This window comes from Hylobates moloch, unplaced genomic scaffold (genome assembly GCF_009828535.3).
Source record: "Hylobates moloch isolate HMO894 unplaced genomic scaffold, HMol_V3 SCAFFOLD_19, whole genome shotgun sequence".
NCBI classification, from domain to species: Eukaryota; Metazoa; Chordata; class Mammalia; order Primates; family Hylobatidae; genus Hylobates; species Hylobates moloch.
In genome coordinates this window covers 21,516,862-21,532,754 of record NW_026652294.1, presented here as the reverse complement: position 1 = coordinate 21,532,754, position 15,893 = coordinate 21,516,862, and the positions used below count along the sequence as shown (strand labels likewise).

Below are 15,893 nucleotides of genomic sequence, written 5' to 3'. Positions count from 1 at the left end.
TGAACACAGGAAGCCTGCTGGACAGTGTCAAGGTCTCACTGGGGGGTAGGTTACAGTGGATTTACAGGAGTCCTCATATGCCCTGTAGTGACTTTTTTTCCAGCAATGCTGGGGGACAGAGTTTTCCCAAAGTGGGAATGTGGTCAGATAGGTGTCAGGAAAACAGAGCGGCAGGTAAAGTATGGGTATTAGCAAACGTGTTACTGAAACTACAGGCTACAGAATCTAAGCTGGATTAGGCGGGTATGGTTGATGAAGTCAACATAGCCAGAGGAGTGGGAGCCAGTTGGAAGGAGAGGAGGTCATGGTCCAGGATGCTGGAATTAGTGACTCTGGAGGGGAGCAGTTTTGGGTTGAGCATGGGTATGTGTGACTGGGGTGGGCTGGAGGAAGGGTTGAGAAGCCCAGGTTATAGGTGGATTTTCCATGTGGACACTAAAGTCACCCAAGGTGATGGAAGAACACATCTGTGGTGAGGAAAACTAGGTCAGACGCTAAAGTCTTAACAATCACCTTTAATTCTACAATATATTACTCCTTAGCCATTTATACATTTTTAAAATAATTCAAATTTAAAACAAAGCCTTTGGTAATAAAGGTCTTTATAGTCTCTGCAGTGATCTGTATTCCTCAATAAGAGCACCTACCTGTGACAGGCAGGCCCTCCGTGTTTTTGAACATCTGGTGTGTCTCTTCTTACCTGTTTTTCAAGGTTTACTTCTTTTGTGGTGACAGATGGGATGGCTCTACCACTTTGTACAACAGGCCTTAAGATCTTTTCTCAGAAATCCAGGGATTTTTCAGCAGAGGCAATTGGGCATCACTTTTTTTTTTTTTTTAGACGGAGTCTCACTTTGTCGCCCAGGCTGAAGAGCAATGGTGCGATCTCGCCTAACAGCAACCTCTGCCTCCCGGGTTCAAGTGATTCTCCTGCCTCAGCCTCCCGAGTAGCTGGGACTACAGGCATGTACCACCACACCCAGCTAATTTTTGTATTTTTAGTAGAGACGAGGTTTCACCATGTTGGCCTGTCTGGTCTCGAACTCCAGACCTCCAGTGATCTACCCACCTTGGCCTCCCCAAATACTAGGATTACAGGCATGAGCCACTGCGCCCGGCCTTGGTATAACTTTCGAATCCAATCTGGTCTCCTATTTTGGTTTCACCCGTGATAATGAGTTTCAGTTAACAGAATGCATATACATCACATGCATGGCATAGTGCTCAGCTTATAGTAAGCACTCAATCAATGCAACATTCTATTGGCTAATTAAATTATTCTAAGCCGGTTGGGCACAGTGGTTCATGCCTATAATCCCAGCACTTTGGGAGGCTGAGGTGAGCGGATCACCTGAGGTCAGGAGCTCGAAACCAGCCTGGCCAACATGGTGAAACCCTGTCTCTACTAAAAATACGAAAATTAGCCGGGTGTGGTGGCGTGTGTCTGTAGTCCCAGCTACTCAGGAGGCTGAGGCAGGAGAATCATTTGAACCTGGGAGGCAGAGGTTGTGGTGAGCTGAGATCACGCCACCGCACTCTAGCCTGGGCGACAGAGTGAGACTCCGTCTCAAAAAAACAGAAACAAAAATAAATAAAAATGAAAATAAGAAATTCTGAGCCTCAGCTTCCTAATGATCTTTCTCATAGCATTCTGAGAATAAAATCAGATACAAAAGTATCTGGAAATGAGTAAATATTAGTTCCTGTCCATTCTTCCTCTTTACCATTCTAGAGGTGTTTCACAATTACATATCTAACGAGTCTCTATTTTAGCAGCTAACCATAAATACATCGGAGATGGGGAAAATCTAGCCCAATGGTTGCGGTTATCATGCTCCTCAGCAGTGTTGCAGCACCCGAAGCAGGGCAGAGGGCACTCGGCATGGCATTTTCTGGACAAAGCTAACTCGCTGGTTATCATCCCTGGGCACCGCAGCAGTGGGATGCAGCAGAACTCTAGGCAGGCTTCTTCTCTCATGTTCTCATTCCAAATGCAAATTAGGATTAAATAAGACAACAGCCAAAGGTAGAAGGAGAACATCAATTTCTCTTAGAGAATTTGAACCCTGCACTGTGGCAGACCATGTTCAGCAATGGGGCAGGCGGTGAGCAGCACAAACCAACCAGCCAACCCAACAACCCTAACAAAAACATGACAAGACAAGGTAGACAAAGTTGCGGCCCAAATTCAAATGTTGAATTTCTGACAGCTTTTACATGTGGAGCAGGGAGAGAAGAATAAGAAAAAATATATAAACATTCAACAAATGAGCAAATTAAACTGGCAGAAAAAAACAGGAAACCACAATAGTAAATGCTTAGCAGCCAAACACATTTATTAGTCTTTTTTTTTTTTTCCAGGAACCCAAAAATATTTTGTAGTTATAATGTAAGCAACTGAGTTGCACATAATACAATCATATCTTTCCAAAATAAAATAAAATAAAAAAACTAAACAAAAACAAAAATAAGCTGTTTAAAAGCCCAAAAAAACCCTTCAGAAAACTCTTATATATGCATTACATCATCTCCCAGTTTTAATGAAATGACGACGACTTAATTCCTTATTACTCAACCTGTCACAATCCAATAAAACACCACCCTTTAGTTTTTTTTGTTTGTTTTTGATATATTTTTTTTTTTTTGAAATCCAGCATGAGAAATACAGTACCTGCTATGGCAAAAAATACACATAAAATGCAACTTTTCAGCTTATTTGTACATTAGTAGAGTTTAACATTTTATTGTTTGTTTTTTTTAAGTGAACCAGTGATTTTAAGTACCACTATACTAAAAAGGAAAATAAAATATAGAAAAGGGGGCCCAGCCTGCCATGCAAGTGCACCTCTAAAGTGCCTAGTTTCTGTGTCCATGTAAAACCAGTAATATGAGGAGCAATTTCAACATATGGGAGTTTGATTAAACCTCTATGTTAAAAAAAAAAAAAAAAAAGACAATGCCACATCCTCCCTTTTCTCCCCCAGGCGTCCTTAAATCCCATTATCTACTTTCTCTATTGCCCATCAAAGAGAGAAAAGAAAGCCACCAAAATAATATCGTAAAAGCAACTTCAAGTATAAGAAAAAAAAAAACACAACACTTAAAGGTAACTTGCAGAGAGCATCAATATGTGCAGCTGATTAGTCATTTTTACAGGTTTTGTTTCTGCTGACAGTGTTTCAGATGAGAGGATTTTTGCTGTACCTTCCTGTTACCTGTTTGTGTGCAAAGTTGGAAAGCTGCCTTTTAAAAAATCCAGCCTCTTTTTGATGCCCTTTTCTGCACCTTCTGTCTAAAGGGGGCAGAGAGAGACGTGGAGAGACGAGGAGAGGAGGAAGGAAGCCACAAGTCACAAATAATTAAAATGGTACTTCTCTACCTATCCTCTGCTATGCCCCCCAGGTCCTCCTGCGTCTCTGTGAAGTGACTCCCATTATTCACTGTTTCCTGATTTGGTAGGATATATTTTACTATGTAAACATAGCCCCCTAGGATTATGGAACCCAAAGCAGCATTTATATCTCCATCTAAATGGAGACAGATAAAATAGTCCAGAAACCTCTCCTCAGGTTGCTTTTGTTGTCTGTTTTTTGGTTACGCAAAACAGGGATGAGGTGGGTGGCGGGGTGGGCATAGAATGTGACGTTATAAGCACATAGTGGAGAGTTAGGAGCGGGAACAGTTGAGCTGTTGTATCTGCTTTTTATTTTTTTCCTCCCAGAAGGGTTTTTTTGTTTTTTTAAAACCTGTTAAAAATGTTCCTGCACCTTAAGTCATACTGAGATTAAGGCCAAGGGTGCAGAATCTTGTGCACGTGTCTCTGTGAGCACATTCACGGTGCATGCACCATTTTTGATGTCTTCTGTGAGATCACTGCATACACTTTGGTCACTGGTGTGTGCAAAGGGGGGTGGTGGGGGGAGTGTCCCAGGAAAGAAGTGCAGAGATCAGCAAAGCCCTTTGGGAGCATTGTACAAGAGATATAAGGGCAGGCAGAACCCATGAGGGATCAGAGACTGATAGAAAAAGGGCCTCCAGATAAACAAAATAAATAAAATTCCAAGGTCAACAGTGCTCAAATCAGAAGGTGGGTGGATAATATGCATGCACTTATAATCAAGCTTCTTCCTTCAAAGGAAGTCGTCACTATACAAGATCAGTGAGATCCAACCGAAAAGGGCTTCTTGACTAGTAAAGGGTTTATCTTAAAGATGGGGGCGAAGGGGGTGTCTGCAAAGAAGCAATTCAAAATGATCCATTCCAACCCTGCTACACGGGTGCCCAAATCTAGGCAAGCAATAGCTGACAGATCCACATGAGCAGCATTTGTTAAAAGCATTTCCCTCTACTTAATGTCACTTCGAGCTCATGGAGGGGGTAATGGAAGAGCTGAGGATGCACATGGCTTTCAGGGTGGTTTGCACATCTCCTTACACAAGTTTCCTCCCAAGTAAGAAATCAGTACATTTCCAGAGCATAACAAAGTGACAAGGCTATGGATCCTACAGCGCAAACCAATATGCCAGGGACTACATACTTTTGTGAACTACAAAATGATACTGAGTTACTCAAGGGGTGTGTATGTATGTGTCTGAACCAAGCAATGTTGAGAGCTCCAGGTATTGTGTGGAGAACATTCTGGAGTCCCTGCAGGGGATGGGTCTTCTGGAAGAGAGAAATTCAGACACTTCTTACCCTGGCACTAGATTGCTGGAAGAGATGGCAGCTATTTAAGACAGGGTTTTTTTGTGTGTGTGTTTTTTATTTTTATTTTTTGAGTCGAAGTCTCACTCTGTTGCCCACACTGGAGTGCAGTGGTGCAATCTCGGCTCACTACAACCTCCGTCTCCCGGGTTCAAGCAATTCTCCTGCCTTAGCCTCCCGAGCAACTGGGACCACAGGAGCGCGCCACTGCGTCCAGCTAATTTTTTAGTAGAGACGGGGTTTCACCATGTTGGCCAGGTTGGTCTTAAACTCCTGACCTCGGGTGATCTGCCCTCCTCAGCCTCCCAAAGTGCTGGGATTACAGGTGTGAGCCACCGCACCCAGCCAAGACAGGGTTTACATACTGGTCTGCTGTCACTGTGTGGGAGGCAATGGAGATAACACCCCTCCACCACAAATGCAAACCCGCTCCCCGGACCTGCTCTGCTCTTTTCTTCTTAAACATGAAAGAGTAAGATCTGAAACTTCTGATGGCTTAAAAACAAAAACCAAAAAAAAAAACAAAAGAAGAAAACATATTTTAGGGTTACTTTCACAGCAAAGAAAATGTTTTTTAAAGTTATCCTGCTATTTACATGTTCATATTTTAAAAAGGATAATCCACTGATGTCAGAAAGGAGAGAGGAGTTAAGGGTTTACATTGCAGGGGGAAATGTACCTCGAGGTATTATTTTGTGTGAGACAGCTGAAACGTCAGGATTTTATTTTGTTGTTGTTTTCTTTGTTTAAAGGCAATCTAACAGATTGGAACCCTGATAAGATCGTGCCTGTGCAGCCCTGCATGGGCACGAGGAGACTGTGATCAAGTCTGTTACTCGTTACAGTACTGTGAACGTCAACAAGAATTGCTGCATGGAAAACACTGAATATAGGCAGAACAATCTCTCGTTTAGGATACTGTGTGTTGCAAATAATGCCTAGACCAGAGCAATGCAGGCGCTATGATTTATCACAGGCAAGATCAACAAAGGAATTGTTAGGACAAAGAAGAGGCTACATGCAGACCTCCCCTGTCAAAACACCTCGCAGCTCATTGGCTTCATACAGCCTGCCAAATGCAAGGGAAGCAGAGAGAGGGATGGTGGGTAGGGAAGAGAAAACTTTTTTGCCTGACAAGCAACAGCCCTCTTCCCCACAAAGCAGGACAGTTCCTTATAACTAAGAGTAAGTTCACTTAAACATGATTAAAAAGGAAGAAAGAAATATTAAAAAGGAGAGAGGAGGCGGAGTTTTTCAAAATTGACCTAAAGATTAACTTTCAGATCAGCACAAGTGAGGCGTGGTTTCCTGAGCTTGAAGGGCTCTGAATTCAGGAAAGGATGAGTACTTTTTCCAGAGAACACTGGAGCCTGTGGAGTTCCATTGCTGCACTGGATTAACACTGCACGGCTAGGATCAAGAATCCTGAACCACATTGGTTGACAGGAACTGCAGTCCCCCTGGAATTTACCTGGCCATCAGACCTGCCAGCAACAGTGGCGAGAGGACTCAGAGGTCTCTATCTCACTGTGCTGACCTTACCACATTCATCTCTCACTACTCCCCTTCCCCTCCAGGACACGGGGACACCATGGACACAGAAACTGGAGAACAAGGATGCAAAGCTACTCCCTTCCCCTTTCTGCCCTCTCTTCCCCACCCCCTTTGCAGAATGCATAGTTACAATTCACCTTACAACATAAAGAAGCGACGATGACCACATGTGGGACTTTAAAAAAAAAAAAAATCCAAAAACCTCTTCTTAAATTCAGTATCAAAATTCACATTTGCATAATAATACATTTCAAGGCCATGAGAGAGGAATGAGAGCAAAGCGCAGAAGCAGCATCTCTCCTCCCTGTGTCTTCCTGAATGAAGCTGAAGGAATCGAGCGGGAGGGACTGTTTTCCTCTTTGGGGGAGCTCTGAGGAATCATGGAAATGGCCCTTAGCATTTGCTTGATATTTCTTTAGAAGATAGGAGTGGGGAGAAGAGGTGAAATTGTTTAAAACATAAAAACAAATAAAGACACTGCAGATTTCTGTGTTCAACTATAACAGCTCTGAAGAAATAAAATATGATTTCAGATTTTTCTCTTTTCTTTCTCAAACACTTCAATCTTAACCTTCAAAACCCCTTTTCCTTGTGTGTAATACCCTGTTTGCATCAACAGCAATGTGATGTGACGCCCATGTGGGAACGTAATGGCCGCCTCAGGACACAGACTCAAAGGGTAAAAGTGTGCTGCCCGCTCTGCACACGGCAGAAGCTGGAAAATGCCTTGTTTACATGCATGAATGTGTCACAAATATCACCATATTCCAATTCTCCAGTGCTTACAGAAAAACAAAAAACACAACAGCCACAGCCACATGAGCACAAACATACAGACAGAGAAAACTAGGGAATGCAGATGTGTAAACCTGCGCTCTTGGACTAATGTGGGTCTGCGTCGCCTGGGTACCTTCCCCTGTCTCCTCTCCCAGGTCCCAGAATCTCTTCCACTCAACTCTACACTGTGCAATATTGATGCTGATGAAATCTCAACAGCTGCTCCTGGGACTTCCAGGAGGAACTTTGACTTCTCTAAAGACTTAAGCTGACCGTCTTTTTGTTTGTATCCAACAGATAGCCTCTTCCTAGAACAGACGGTCTCTGTACTCACAAAGGCACATTCAGAAATACTATACTTAAGTAATTCCTTAGACAAAATTTAAAAAGGGGGGTGGATGATGTTTTAAACACATTTATTCTAACTTATCCCAAAATTTCTGGCAAGAAATGTCATGCTAAAATGCATCACTTGGTGAGAAACTATACTACCTTTAAAAGGTATGTAACTTCTTAAATGGTTCCGAAGGTTTTTATTTTGTTTTGCATAAATACCCACCTTTCCCATTTTTGGCGAACACACATAGGATATACTGTCCTCCTCTCTGTAAAGCTCTTCTGTAGGGCTAGTCCTGGCAATAAGGCCACTCCACTTTGCCTCCAGTCAACTTTTACAGCCACCCCTCTGGGAGTTGTACACACCTTTCAGTAGCCTAAGGGGAAGGAACGCCAGATTCCGGAGGGCGGGAGAGAAAGCAAAGCACTTCCTTTCACAGCTCTGCTACAACAGCATCATAAGCCACCTTGACAACTTTCTTTTGCAGCTTACTGTGAGCAGTAAAGAGGAATTTCCCTTTCTGGAAAAAAAAAAAAAAAAAAAAAACCAAACCATCCCAACTTGTTGATATTAGCTAGAAATGGGTCAATTATAATTGGGAATTTGTTTCCAAAGCAGTGATTTATAGTTTAAAAATGAAGTTGAGGCACAAAGTGCTTTAAATGGACACTATTTATTCTTTATTTAAAACAGAATACTTCTTGCCTATTTATCTGATCTTTCCCCTCCCATGAACAAAACAAGCATTGGTCACAGTGAAGAACTGAAGACTGAGCTTTTTGCAAAGACCCTTTGACCAAGGTAGTACCATTTTTCCTGGCCATGTACAGTTTCTTGTTAAAAACAAATTCAGGCATATAGCTAACTGAAAAGGGAACGATTTAAATTCGGTGAGGCAAACGCTGGTAGTTACTGTAACTACCAGTACTTTTTTGTTCGTTACTTTTTTGGGTGGCGGTAGGTGGTTATGATGAGACTGACAGCTTAAAAACTACTCAAATATTAGGGGTATGCCACAATCACTCGGGATCTAGTCCCGGTGACCACACGCATGAGGGCAGTGTGGGTGCTGAGCTGCTGGAGGAGTAGCTCTCCACTCCCTGACCAGTGTCCCTCTTTACCACTCCGTAGATGTTCATGGCCTCTTTCTTCAGAGGCATGGGGTGGGGAGGTATGGTGAGCAGGTTAGGGAGGGTCGATGTTGAATTTTTATTGTTATTACTATGTTCACAGATTCTTGGAGCTGATAATTATTTCACATCTAAAGAATGTGATATTACCACCCACTTTGTCAAATTTAAGATTAAGAAAAAAAAAAAAAAAACACTATCACTGACAAATAGGGACCATTTCTGAAAATACACACACCTTTGGCACTGGCCACAAACCCACAGACTGTTATCACAGGGTCTGCAAAAACTCTGGAAATCTAGATAATATTCTGTTTTCTTACAGAATGACGATGTCCTCAACAGCATTATGTGTATCTGTGTGTTTCTTGACTGTATGGACTCCCTGTACTTGCAGAAAAAGAAGTAAATGTGGGGCCGGGCACGGTGACTCATGCCTGTAATCCCAGCACTTTGGGAGGCCGAGGCGGGTGGATCACGAGGTCACGAGATTGAGACCATCCTGGCGAACACGGTGAAACCCCGTCTCTACTAAAAATACAAAAAATTAGCTGGGCGTGGTGGCGGGCGCCTGTAGTTCCAGCTACTAAGGGAGGCTGAGGCAGGAGAATGGCATGAACCCGGGAGGCAGAGGTTGCAGTGAGCTGAGACTGCGCCACTGCACTCCATCCAGCCGGGGCAACACAGCGAGACTCCGTCTCAAAAATAAAAAATAAAAAATAATAATAATAAAAAAAAGTAAATGTGGTGTGCAGCAGGGTTTGTGAGTTCCCTATTTTCTTAATGACCATGAGGTCTGAAGACTGACAATTCATTGTATACACACAGACTAGAATATTTTCATCCGCATTATCACGTGGCTTTAGTTGTCCACTCACAGGAGGAAAAACACAATTAAAGAACAAGGCTTTTTTTTTGTTTGTTTTTTGTTTTTTTGCAGTAACACTAAGAAGTGTAGTTAATGCATACACATGAAGTGTGACAAAACTTGGCAAAAACACTGCAGAGGAAAGTTTGATTTTTTTTAAACCAGCTAAAAATTTATCTCACTCCTAAAGATCTTATAGACACTTAAAAATAAAAATCTCAAATCTAAAACAATAACCTATAAAGCTTTAAATGTTGAATTTTAACTCTGAGGATGGGGAAAAAAGGGATCTTTTCTACATAAAGACTCAATTGTTCCCTAATCTTAGAGATGGCTATTACAGCCAAGTCTGCTGAAAACATCCTATTTACTCTGCAGGGAAAAACAGGCTTGGCATTAAGCATTTTGCTCCACATGCAGACATTTTCATTCTGTTTTAGAGAAGAGTCAAGATGGCAGAATATAAAAAATGAAATTAAAAAGTATACAGCATCTGAGGTCGAAATGGAATCTGGCTGTTAATCTTACAAAAATCACACCCCCCTCCAAAAAAAAAGTGGTAAGAATGAGTGAATAGTTGCAAAAGGTTAACAGCCCATGAGCTTCTAGTTTCTGCGAGATATATTAATAAAGGTGTTTCCAAATTCTCAGGTGGGAGTTTTATCTTTTCCTTTCTTTTTTCCTCTTGCATACCTTATATACCATATTCAACCCACAGGAGTTTGGAAGAACCGATTGCTAACTTATGCTACATTCATGTCAGAAGAGGTGGGAAAATTCTTAGAACAGGAGCCATACTCATAGAAAATCAAGTTGCTATAAATAAAACTAACTGGCAATAAATGGATAAATGATTTATTGGGGGGACACTGATTAAATAATTTGGTTTGGAACCTTAACTTGCAACACTGCTAAGTTAACTCCTATGAATGTTGTAAATGAAACATGTCCAGGGTTGGGGACTGAGGGATCAGAGATGTTACATGAGCCATCCATTTCTTCACAGTGTCTCAGAGATCTGAACTCTTTTAAACACTTAAAGTTAGGTCACGGCACTGGATCTAATTGACAGCAGAGGTCCTCTGTCTGGTGTGAGACACCCCTTTCCCTATTAGTGCTTCTGCTTCTTTTCTTTTGGCCACTCGTATGGTAGGTAGAAACCAAGTTTGTGATGTTCAAGAGATGTACACACCTCTAAGCCACTAGTAATCAAGTGTTTTAAAAAGAAGTAACTAGGAAAAAAAAAAAAAAAAGGGAAATCTCAAACTAACACAATCAAAATGTTTTTTACAATAAATCTATGTAATGAGAGGTGACCAGCAAGCCTGTATCTATGCCAGAGTGTGGTAGAAGAGAAGAAGGCACTCTCACTGAATTTTATAAGTATACTGAAGTCACCTAACCTCGTAGTAGACATGGCTCTTGCCGAAGAATACCACGGAAAGAGCTCTTCTCTTCCACGACATCCTCACCATATCCTGTTCTTAGGTCACTGCCAACCAATAAAGCAAAGCTCCCAGCAAGTTGACAAAAAGAAGGGGGAGGTCTAGGGGAAAAGGGGAGGAGACAAAGGACAAGAGCAGAACAACAGGAACCCCTTTCTATTGGCCCAACACAAAGAGACTTTCCAAATCACTGCAGTTGTCACAATTACACACCTGGAGGAGTCAATGCACAGTAATGGAGGGCACACGACACAAGAAGGAACGTGGCATTCTACATTATTGAGACATAAGCATATTAACTTGCTTGACGTTTGTTTATTTATTTTAAATTCAGCCCACTGCCTTTGGGGCCTGTCCGGAACCACTCCAGTTTCCTCTATGGGCGAGTATCTTACATCTGTGGAGTGACTGGACCACACGCACACACATGTGCGTCCCCCTTGCTCAGGATGTCTGGGTGTATGTACGAAGGCACTAAAGCGGTTTTAGAGAAATTGCAGGCAGCAACCCCACCCACTCCCTTTACCTGTGGAGCTGGAGTTTCTTTCCCACTGGGAAGCTTAATGTTTAAAAGAAGCTGTGGTCTTGCTTGGGAATTCTGACCCCTGGCCCCAGGAGGGAATACAAAAGAAGTCAACATCACCAAAAACTGAAAGGAAACACTCCACATCTCCAGCTAAGGGATGGGGATAATTAAGCAGCAGATCTTCAAAACAGCAATTAAAACGAGCACAACAGTAGCTGGGAGCTAAAAAAGTAAAATCACTTGTTCCTTATTAGATTCTTCTATATTTTCTCCTCCTCCCAAAACAAATGGAGGTAAGACAGACATTCTTCATTAATAGGACAGTCCATAGATAATTTTCCTCTAGTAATGCCTATATTTAAAATTTGTTCCAAAAATTATTAACCTATATTTCCTAACTCTTTACATAGATTCTCAGCAATCCAACTGTACTATTTTACAGATTACTTTTTTTTTAAGCTGTTGTTTCTTCCTTCCTTCCTTTCTTTCGTTGCTGGGGTTGTGGGGACAGGGAGAAGGGTTCCTTTAAAAAAATAAAAATTACTAGGGGAGATTGCAGTTCAGTCTCAAATGGAAAGGAACAAAGTGATGGCATTCTCATCTATATACACCAAACACTCTCCCATTAAACTACACACAATTTCAAAAGAATCCATGATCGAGCTCTTACAAAGCTTAATCCTTCTCCCATATTTTTAAGATAATGAATTTACCTGTTGCTGCTAAATTGATAATTTTTAAAAAATATTTCTATGTGTTTTAAAATGTGTGATCCCCAGTATGACAATAATGTTTGGAGACTTTTTACATTTTTTTAAGTAAAAATTGTTTAAACTTTCTGAAGTTTCAGGAACTTGTAAAAGTCTATTAACAGGAAAGAAACAGCCATCTCTCTAGGATAAGATATGGTTAAATAAACCATCTTCAAAAAACTGGCTTCCTACCCTAGAATTCCTGAGAATGCTTGCAAATTTTAAAGCAGGAAAACAAATGTTAAAAACAGAAACAAAAAACACTGTTAAATGCTCCCAGAGTTAGTCTTCATCTAAAATATATATTTATATGTATATATATACGCACTTTTTGGTCTTTTTTTTTTTTAAGTTTTTAGTTTTTTTCCCTTTAAGCTTATGATGGAAGAACATTTTAGCTTCTCATGTTTATTTTTACATATTTCAAATCCCTCATTATGTCTTGTAAACAAGAGGGGCTCTAGCACCCGGCTTTCACCGTAGTATCATAAGGAACTCAACTAACCCATAGTGCAGGTCAAGGAACCAACAGGCGGGAGGAGAGGAGGGTGGGGCAGGACACAGCAGTGAACCAAGAGCGGCAGTGGACAGGGTCACCACTGGCTCACAGGAGCCTTGGGATATGCTCCTGGCCCAGGGACACTAAGATTTAGCCTTCTCTAGATGTCTGAATACAAGCTGCTCTTCACCTGGCGGTCACCGCACGACAGCACTTTGCTCCACACAGAGAGCAGTCAGTGGGGGCTGCTGGAAGGAGAGCTTTTGTATGGGGAACAGCAGTGGAAGGGGCACGGTGGTGATTCAAATTGGAGAGCAGGAAGAGGGCATGCTCAAGGCACCCAGCGGGGCCAAGTCAATGCTGCAGATGCCAAGTGTGACCACCTACCCACAGAGGGCTCATGTAGGCTTGTATATGTGAACACTCACTTGAGTCATGCCTGTCAATCTCTTTTGAGGCTAGGTTTATAATCAACAGGGTAAGCCAGAAGGGCTACAGAATTTCCCATTCTTTGTCTCACGAAACCACTGAAACGCAAATAACTTGTTTTAGGCTTTTCCTATACACACCCACCCACCCACCTACACACAGACACAAGCTAAAAGTCAAATACATTAGGCATTGTTGTATTGTATCCTTCACTGAAGACGCTAAAGAAAGAAAAACTCCCTTGTCCTCAATAGCAGCAAGTTACAGAGGACAGTAGAGGTCTGCTCCCACCAAGGGTTGGAATGGGCAGGTATTTGCTGGTACAAAATGTCGGCACTTTATGTTAAACAGTATAATGCAGACTGGGATGTCCACACAAGTGCTAGCACATCACCGGCATCCATCCCCCACCCTATCTGGTTTTTCGCCCCCTTCAGGTCTGCTATAATTCTCTTCACAATAAGCAGTTTGATACATTTTGATTCGAACATAAGTACATACATGTTGGTGATAACTGTAGATTAAACGTTGCCCCCTGTTCGGCCCAGAGTACTACTACATTGATGCTTAAAAAAAAAAAAAAAGTATTTAAATACCGAAATAAAAAAAGCAAAATTACAAGGTCGGGGGAAGAGGTCAAAAACCAAAAAAAGGTGCAATACTTAAAAGTCTTTGCTAAGTTATACCTGCCTAAGCAAAACCACATACACAGGAAAGACACAACACAGAGAAACGAAAGGAAACGCTTGAAGTACACACTGGTTTAAGAACATTCGTTAAGTAAACGTTTCTGTCAGTGATGGCCTGGTGCTGTAACGCGCCGTGGCCTGGCACAGGTAACGCTCGGCGAGAAAGGAGCAGAGGGAGTAGCTGCAGATGCTTTCAGGAGGCTGCTCACCACTTATTTTCTGTTTTCATAAAATGAAAAAGAGAACCAACCAATAAAAATATATAACTCAACTTCACCTAATTTTTTGAAGAATTTCTCAAATCTGATCATAAGGAAAGAGGGAACAAAGTTTTTCTGTTTTTGAGATATCACATAATCAAAAGCTATCTTCCATTCCCATTTCAAACCAACGAAAAGGCCTGCGTGAAATTTAACAGATACTCAGATGTGCCTGGTGGCCATTCACTTAAAAAAAAAAAAAAAAAAAAAACAGAAATAAACACACAGCTGCTCCAAGAGGTACCTCCTGCTCTAGTTTTTTGGACTTGGCAGTGCTCCACTCTACTGCTAGGTCAAAAGAACAGCCAGAGAAACCCCATATTCAGGCTAAGTTGCAAATGGAAAGGAGCTCCCTGCTTTCATCATTAAAAAGCACTCTGTTCATCTTAATGCAGCCCAATGGAGTTGCTTTAGTAGCAGTGGCTCTCCGGGCCTGTGTGTTCTCATAGTTAAAAAAATAAAATAAAAAGCAGATGGGCCGGCCAGCCAGCCTGCGGACTGTCAGCGATGCAGCTTTCTGAGAAGTCAGGGTGGGGCAAGGGGAGAAGGGAAGAACACAGGCACACACACAGAGACAGAGAAGGATGCACGCGAATGCACATGAACACACGTGCACACACACACCAGAACGAGCATGCCTGGGCAGTTACATGTGCCAGAACACACTGGTATTTATCAACCAGCCAATCACAAATTTTTTCCTTTTTTTTTTTTTTAGGTTTTTTGTGTTTTTGTTTTTAAAGTGAGGCTCCGTCAAGTCTTCCCTCCCCCCTCCCCCAACAATTCTTTTGAATTTCCCTCCCTCCCAAACATGGTAGACCTAAGGACGGAAACACACCCAGTGCAAACAAAGTTAAAAAGCTATTTTTTTTCAGTATATATGTTTCTTAGCAACAACTTCCATATAACATGAAAAAAGTGAAAAACTAGAAACTAATTTTTTTAATTTTTTTGTGTTTAAATTTAAATGGTATGTGTACTTGCTTCACATTGTCTTTCTAGGTTGGCGTTCATGATTCAAGTATTTCAAGAGTGATATGTTCTCTTTTTGGATTCATATTCCAAACGAAAAAACTGAAGTTATAAGGGAGGCAACTATGTGCTCAGACAGTCTGTCAATGACCCACCTTTTTTTCTCTCCGTTTTCTTTTTTCCTTTTAAAAATGTATTTATTGCAAGTTGAAAAAAAAAACGAAAAGGTCAAGTTAGTGCTGCTGCTGTTCCAAAAAAGGTCACGAGGTCAGAGTTGAAAGTTCTAAGTTCAGATTGAATCCGACCCTCCTCCCAGAAGGTCACCAGGTAGTAAAGGAGCAGGGCTGCCCATCCTATGGGGATCTTCCACCGTTGGGACTCCCCATAAGCTAGAAGAATAGTTTGGGGGCCCCCACAACGAAGCGCCAGCAAGATCGGCCCCGCTGCTGCCACCAGCGCTGCTGCTCCACTGCCCGAGCCCAGTGGACCCACCAAAAAGATTCAGAGCAGGTCCCACGGGATCTGACTGGTTCTGGCCGGTCTCCAGCGACTGCCACCCCGCAGCTGGTGCACTCGGGGTTGCTGCAGGTGTAGGGGGCTGAGCTTGTGCCAGAAAGCGGCTGACTTCATCATCAGTGGCAAACTCAGCAAGGATGGTAGTGTTTCCCAACACACACCTGGAAGAAGGGAGGGAAAGAGAGCTATGGATCTCAGGAAAATCCTAAAGCACACAGAGGGAGTGACTGCCCAGTCCTTGACATTCAATGTGCAGTCCTCTGACTAGAAGCTGCCATATCCATGAATGCTTTTTAGAATGCAGAGTCCAAGCTCCACCCAAGGCCTCTGGGTCCAGAACGTGTATTTCAACCAGACCGCCAGGTAATTGAGAAGTAATGATGTAAACCAACAAGGCATCACCAAAGCTCAGGATAACCAAGGACTACTAGAGAA

At 42.1% G+C, this 15,893-nt stretch overlaps 1 protein-coding gene across 8 annotated transcripts in view; it reads right to left on the bottom strand.

Moving 5' to 3' along the window:
* Positions 1–2,315: 2,315 nt before the first annotated feature.
* TNRC6B (trinucleotide repeat containing adaptor 6B) overlaps positions 2,316–15,893 on the bottom strand; it is a 291,806-nt gene continuing 278,228 nt past the window's right edge. For all 8 annotated transcript variants that reach the window (XM_032139790.2, XM_032139793.2, XM_058431283.1 and 5 more), the window contains one exon: positions 2,316–15,619. In XM_032139790.2, coding sequence (XP_031995681.1) covers positions 15,232–15,619 — 388 coding nt within the window. In that variant the 3' untranslated portion in view covers positions 2,316–15,231. The remainder of the gene's footprint in view (positions 15,620–15,893) is intronic.